This window comes from Lampetra fluviatilis, chromosome 63 (genome assembly GCF_964198595.1).
Source record: "Lampetra fluviatilis chromosome 63, kcLamFluv1.1, whole genome shotgun sequence".
Classification (NCBI taxonomy): Eukaryota; Metazoa; Chordata; class Hyperoartia; order Petromyzontiformes; family Petromyzontidae; genus Lampetra; species Lampetra fluviatilis.
Window position 1 is genome coordinate 2,359,813 of NC_136337.1, and position 7,460 is coordinate 2,367,272.

The window sequence follows — 7,460 nt, forward strand, 5'->3', positions numbered from 1 at the left end:
TTTATTAAGCGACCGACACATTACAATTCACAAAGTATTCACGGAAGAATCTGGAATTTCCAGAACACCGTGGCATGCCATTCAACCGCCCTCCCTGTACCCCCCCCCCCCGCCCAAATATTACGTATCACTTGCAATGAGGGTCCACTGCACACCCCAACTTGACTGCCTTGACACGAATGCAAGCTACTAAATGCAAGTCCCACATTAAATTTTCATATCGTATACTACAGAAACTCTCTCAATTGCCCCCCCACCCCCCCATCTAAATATCGAACCTATATACATTTCTAAAGATCCGGATTTAGTTTTGCTCCGGATTAACCTGAAAACATTACATCACTTTCGTGCTACTCCCCCCCCCGAACAAAAAGTAACGTCACGTGGCACTATTGTGGGAAGGGAGATATTTAAAACAGTACACAAAGTAAATTATATATTTTTTAAAACAGCGCAAATGGTCGTCACATATCTTTTACATCGTCCGTTCACTCCGTTAGCCTAAAACGTAACGCGAGTGTCATTTCCACGAATGTTAAACAATGAATATTACGGGTGTAATTATTCTCCGTGTATCACGTCGAGTGGAAGAATCAATTTTAATCGATGAATCGTCACATGGCCCTGGGTCGTGGCCTGCGATGTCTCCGACCGGTTGTGTCTTCAGGCCACGGCGCCCTCGCCCACTTGTGGATCTAACCGTTGGGGCCCTTCCGATCGCCTGAGGCGGCATTTTTGTAACTGGCTGCATTTCGAACATGGAAACCTTCCAAAACATCTGGCACACAATGCCAACAAATACGATTTTTGGTGGTGGCGTCAATCCATTCTCAAAAGCCGCCACTCAGGCGCTGCTTCCTAAACACGCTGAAAACCGCTGGGTTACAGGCAGCACCAAACCGTGTTAGCCTGCCGACAACCAATACTCCTTTCCACTGCCAGGGTTTATTGAACAGTTACTTTCGTGAAAATCCACCGCTCTACGACAGCAACAGCAGTGCAATCAATCCATTCCGGGCCCGAAACTTCCCATAAGCATATGGGGAATCGAGTGAGTGGCTTAATTTCAGCCGGGCCCGCGACCTGGCACACCACATCCGGTATACCACCCCTCGCTACGGCTGTGGCTACTACTAGTCACGCGCACACAACACACTCCGGTCCTGGCCAGCGACCCGCGACACATTCGCCGAGAAATTCAGCCCTGGTAACGACGGCAACGAGAGCGACGGTAACGAGAGCGACGGCACGCATCACTCCGCTGGTGGCGCCGCCGCCGCCGCGGGCTCCTGAGCGAGCGACCGTTGCCCCCGCACGGCGCCCGCCCGCTCGCACAGCTGCTGGGCACGCTGCAGGCAGAAGCGGAGCGCCTGCGCCGCGTCCGTGCCCACGCGCTCGCGCCAAACCCGCTCCAGCTCGTCAAAACGGCGTAGCGTGGCCTCCAGCGCCTCCTGCACCGCGCGCTGCTCCTCCAGCTCGGCCTGCAAGCGAGCCCTGCGGGGTGGGTGGGTGGGGCAGGGCGGTAGCTTGTTCAGAGCATCAGAGGGTAACGTCGGTTCGTCTACGGACATTTTCACCGGTTGGCGATAACGCGCAGATCTGCCGGCCGTGCTGGTCTTCTTCCTTACACCCGCTCCTGTCCTGGGCCATGATTTTTTTACCAAGTGAGAGCCTAGTGAGCCAATTCGTGTCCAAATGCAGGAATGACATTTCACAACTTTTAATTATGGAGGGTAATGAATGGGGTGGAGGCATAGCCCCGGATAAAACAAAAGCACGGCAGCGTGCGAGCGTGGCGTGCGTGGCGTGCGTGACGTGCGTGGCGTGCGTGGCGTGCGTAGCGTGGGTGGATAACGGGCAGCGCGTACTGGATGGCCATCTCCTGCCGGTGCCGACTGCGCATCTCGGCGAGCTCGGCGTCGAGCTGGCGCTCCTCGTCTGCGTCGTTGGCGAGGGGCGCGGCGTGGAGCTGGTCCTCGGGCAGCAGCACGCCGGGCGGCACCGTGAAGACGCGCTCCGCCATGTAGATCTCAATCAGCTCGAACGTCATGTCCAGCTGCGACTGTTGGCGAGGTAGAATGAGAATCGTTGAACCTACGCGTGTTCTCCTCCCTCGCTCTCTCGCTCACGCACGCAAGCACGCGAGGTCTTCTCTCCCCCAGGCACTCTCGGGATTTTCCTCGCAAACCGAACAAAATCTTTAGGTTTCCTGCAGAAGCTCCCAAGCACGTGAAGCGAAACGTCGGACATCGTGCTAAACAACCCACAGCAAGCACATCGGAGCTGCTAAATAGCACGACCACCAAACTGTGCGCAGTAGTGTTTGTCGAATGCAAACAAAGTAAATCGAGTATGCACAAACATTTGTTATTCTGCACTGTTACGAGTCCAGTCCATCATGGATGCGTGCCGATCGCGCGTCGCAAGCTCTTCGGAATAACACGGTTTTTCTGCCCGTTGTAAAAAGCTGGCTCGGAAACTCCCAAGGGGTGGGATGTTGAACATCCGCCCGTGGCCGACGCGCACCTTCATGTGGTCGATGAGCAGCTGGGTGCCTTGGCGGACCTTCTCCACGGAGGAGGATTGGCTCCCTCCGCGCGCCACGTTCTCCAGCACGCAGTCCTCCACCGCCTTGAGCACGCTGTAGATGTATTCCTGCACCGCGTTGTACATGCCGTCCAGGCACGACTGCGGCGTGAAGCCAAAGTGCTGCGTCTCGTACATCATCAGATTGCCGTCCGACATAGCGAACGCGTCTGAGAGAGAGACACGGGCGATCAGAAAGGGGGCGGGTAAGATTATTAACGATTTCCCAACAAACTCAGATTCGTCAACACACAATATACACCATTTATACACTTTTTATGTTACCAGTTTAGGCCCACTGAGCTATACAGCTGATAGCTCAACGAAGTGGCTTATCATGTGGAAATTGAATACAGCCAAATACTCTAAACGCATGTTTCTAAACGTAGATGGAAATATCGGAGAGAAATCCACGTGACCACGGGGAGAGAGAGCATGTAAACTCCAAATATACAACAGGTGTCAGGGTCGGGATCGAACCCACAACCTCGTGTACACCAAGACACATTTTTTATAAGCGACGTTTCAGGCAATGCTATTTCTCCATGGCATATTTTCAACGAAGGATGAACGCGTTTGTGCATTTAGTGTCTGTCAATGCAAGGAGCTACACGCCTTTGAGAGCAACGCCACCTTTTTCCAGAAATTGAGGGCAAAGTAAGCTCGGATGGGCAACGACCACCAGGCATAAAGTACAGAAAAGCTCAACACACTTGTCAATATATGCGACGTTTCGTCCTCTCTTTAGGTGAGAGTGAGTGAATACTTTGCGGCGGTACATTCAAAAGTTGACTGATTATTTCCCCTTATTATTAGCTCTGTCCGTGTGGTCAACAATTCACTGCTCCATAATATATTTTTTGGGTTAGATCACGTAAATATATTAACGTCATTAAAACCCGCCACCACCCAACACAGCCAACTAGTAAGGGTTGTCACGTAAACAGAAGATGCCAATTCGTCACCAGTACAGCACACCGGTGTTGGAGAGCCAAGCCACAACATTTACACTGCTGTCCATAATTTAGGTTTTTGGGTTAGATCGCGTAAATATAAATGCGTCGTTAAAGTCGCCACCACCTGGCACAACCAATTAGTAAAGTTTGTCACGTAAACAAAAACATGCCAATTCGTTACTAGTTCAGCACAACGGTATGTTGGAGAGTAAACCCACATTTACAATTAGAGTAACGAATCAGAACGTTTTATTTACGTGACAAACCTTACTGCAGTAATTGGCTGTGTCGGATGGTGGCGGGTTTAACGACACATTTATATATACGTAATCTAACCAAAAAACCTCTATTGTGGATAATATTGGTCGCAAAAGCCCGACTACTAAGTGTTCAACTAATCCACTGCTGCACAGTGATGCCATCTCTTGGCCACTTCGCTCACGGCTACCACAATTAGGTCCTGGAACAGACCAGGCGCATTCTCAGCTGAGCTTTGGCGACTCTGCAAAATGCCACTTCACCATCACCAACACCACTGTGTCTGTCTGTTCAACAATCCACTGCTGCACAGTGATGCCATCTCCTGGCCACTTCGCTCACGACTACCACAATCAGGTCCTGGAACAGACCAGGCGCCTTCTTAGCTGAGCTTTGGCGATTCTGCAAATGATACTTTATCATCACCAACACCACTGTGTCTGTCTGTTCAACAATCCACTGCTGCACATTGACGCCATCTTCTGACCACTTCGCTCACGAATACCACAATTCAGAACTGGAACAAACCAGGCACATTCTTAGCCGAGCTTTGGCAACTCTGCAAATGCCACTTCACAATCACCACCACTGTGTCTGTCTGTTCAACAATCCACTGCTGCACAGTAAATGCCATCTCCTGGCCACTTAGCTCACGACTACCACAATTAGGTCCTGGAACAAACCAGGCGCATTCTTAGCTGAGCTTTGGCGATTCTGCAAATGCCACTTTACCATCACCAACACTGTGTCCGTCTGTTCAACAATCCACTGCTGCACATTGATGCCATCTCCTGGCCACTTCGCTCACGACTACCACAATTCAGAACTGGAAGAGTCCATACTCTTTGGTTCTTTCGGTAAAGTCACGCAGGTATAAAATAAATAAATCACGACGTTTCGATTGCAACACAAGCAATCATCATCAGGTGGGAAAACCACAGCAAGAAGAGACCAGGCGCTTTATTAGCCGAGCTGACTCTGCAAATGCCACATCACCATTACCGCCCCCCCCCCCTTGTTCTGAAGAAGGGCCGTTGCCAGAAACGTCAGTAAGTTATACTTAATTTAGCTTATAAGGTGACTTTGGTTACACATAACAGAAGCATGGAACGTGTGTATGTACTACAGTACGTTGGACTTCTTTCGCACCGTACGTAGCCAAGCGCACGAATCAGGAGCTGGGGGGGGGGGGTAAGAACAAACTAAAGACACACAAAACAGCTTTAAAAACATGAATTTGTCCAATCTTGATTTAAAAGTGCTTAGATCCTGTGGCGAACTAATATCTGAAGTTAGTGAACGACGAATCGATACCCCGATTCGGCAAAATACCACCACCACCACTCATTTGGCTCATCAAACTCCCCGATGTTAACGCTGCTGCTGTTGCTCGACAGCTAACGGAACAAAGAAGTAGGTATAAAAATAAAATAACTTTAATCACGAAGTTTCGAGCGCAACACAAGCGGTCGTCATCTGATCATCAGATAACGGAAGCTTGTGTTGCGCCCGAAACGTCGTATTTTATTTTATACCTACGTGACTTTACCGAAAGAACCAATAAATAAATTAAAGCTTCAAATCAATAAATAAGTAGACGTTTATAGGAGGGGGGGGGGGCTAGCGACGATTTGCGATATTATTAAAACCTGGCGCGCTGTTTCTACACAGAGTTTTACGAGAAGTATCTCCTCATCGCGCCCCTCTCCTAACCCCCACCAAGCTGCTGATGCTTTTAAAACACAAGGGAATCAAGCTGCGTCTTTACAATCCCGAGAATTCGGCGAGCGCGAAGTGTATATAAGCTTCAAATCTAGAATTAAGTGTATACAGTGTTGAGGTGATCGACAGAGGTAGGCCCGTGAAGGGCTCTGGCACGGGTCAACGTGGCTTAAACTCATCTAAAGCAGGGGGGACGCCCCGTAACGCATCGGCTAATCTGAGGCGAGAGTAAAATCGCCTCAGTTTAGTCGATAAATTGCCGCCGCCAGCTGTAATCGTCGAGGAATCAACTCACTTGGGTCGCGTGGAACTTGAAGCCTGCGAGTCGTCGGTAACTTTTTCCCGCCAAATTTACGAACGGGTTTAAATAATTAAATAATCGGCGTCCAGCTTAACCTTACGGAAAGCTAGCGGGGCCAAGTGTCCGCTGTTATAAACGAAACGCGTTTTATTTAATATAAACTATAATAAATTTCTCTTTTACCAATGAATCGCATTAGAGTATTTGTTGATCTACGTACCTAAGAACAGGGGTCCTTGTATAGCTCTCAAAGTGTGTAAAAAGGGACTCACCCTGATTATTGTTGTTATTATTATATATCCCAAGAGCTTGGGGTAAGGAACAACTTTAACAATGATTCGTAGCTTTCGTGACTGCAGGACTTACTCTTTGGTTATTTCGGTAAAGTCACGTGGAAAATAAAATCTAATTATACTTGTAGGAACCTCCTGGTTACACCAGCCCACAGGGGATTATTGTGTCCGTCCGTCGTGCAGGGAAGGGCTGGGTGGGGACGGTGGGGAGGGGCTTGGTGGGGAGGGGCTGGGTGGGGGGTGGGAGGGGTGGGGCTGGGTGGGGCTGGGTGGGGAGGGGCTGGGTGGGAGGGGTGGGAGGGGTGGGGCTGGGTGGGGAGGGGCTGGGTGGGGAGGGTGGGAGGGGTGGGGCTGGGTGGGGAGGGGCTGGGTGGGAGGGGTGGGGTGGGTGGGGAGGGGCTGGATGGGGGGTGGGAGGGGTGGGGCTGGGTGGGGAGGGGAGGGGCTGGGTGTGGAGGGTGGGAGGGGTGGGTGGGGAGGGGCTGGGTGGGGGGTGGGAGGGGTGGGGTGGGGTGGGTGGGGAGGGGCTGGGTGGGGGGTGGGAGGGGTGGGGCTGGGTGGGGAGGGGCTGGGTGGAGAAAGTGGGGCTGTGTGGGGGGTGGGAGGGGTGGGGCTGGGTGGGGTGGGGCTGGTCACCCCGTGGTGCCCTTATAAAACTCAACGTTTAACCTACTCACGCCGGCTTGTGCCCGCCCTCACAGTCGGGCATATTTGCGGAATACACCACGCCGCCGTTGACCCTGGCCATTGACCGAGCAACCCAACGTTCCTACCAGCTCCCTCCGCAGGAATGTGTTAATATAATACGACGTTTCGATTGCAACACAAGCAACCATCATCAGGTAAGAATGAATGAGAAAAACAAACATAGTAAACTTAGAAACACAATGCTGTTGTGTTGGCTGGTTCTCTGTGTTGTGTTGCATTGTGTAGTGTAGAGTAGTGTATAGTGTAGTGTATAGTGTAGTGTATAGTGTAGTGTATAGCAGTGTATAGTGTAGTGTATAGTAGTGTATAGTGTAGTTTATAGCAGTGTAGTGTGTAGTGTATAGTGTAGTGTATAGTGTTGTAGTGTGTAGTGTATAGTAGTGTATAGTGTAGTGTATAGTAGTGTAGTGTATAGTAGTGTAGTGTATAGTGTATAGTAGTGTCTAGTAGTGTATAGTGTAGTTTATAGTAGTGTATAGTGTAGTATATAGTAGTGTATAGTGTAGTTTATAGTAGTGTATAGTGTAGTGTATAGTGTAGTAGTGTATAGTGTTGTAGTGTATAGTGTAGTGTACAGTAGTGTATAGTGTATAGTAGTGTATAGTAGTGTATAGTGTAGTGTATAGTAATGTATAG

At 50.1% G+C, this 7,460-nt stretch overlaps 1 protein-coding gene across 1 annotated transcript; it reads right to left on the bottom strand.

Annotated features, from left to right (window-relative positions):
* Positions 1 to 271: 271 nt before the first annotated feature.
* MIS12 (MIS12 kinetochore complex component) lies at positions 272 to 5,859 on the bottom strand. The gene is made up of 4 exons (XM_078881897.1): positions 5,818 to 5,859; positions 2,527 to 2,756; positions 1,869 to 2,062; positions 272 to 1,494 (listed from the first exon to the last, which is right to left on the bottom strand). Exons 2-4 carry the CDS (start codon positions 2,743 to 2,745, stop codon positions 1,254 to 1,256), a joined length of 654 nt encoding a protein of 217 aa, XP_078738023.1. The 5' UTR covers positions 2,746 to 2,756; positions 5,818 to 5,859; the 3' UTR covers positions 272 to 1,253.
* Between the last annotated feature and the right edge of the window lie 1,601 nt (positions 5,860 to 7,460).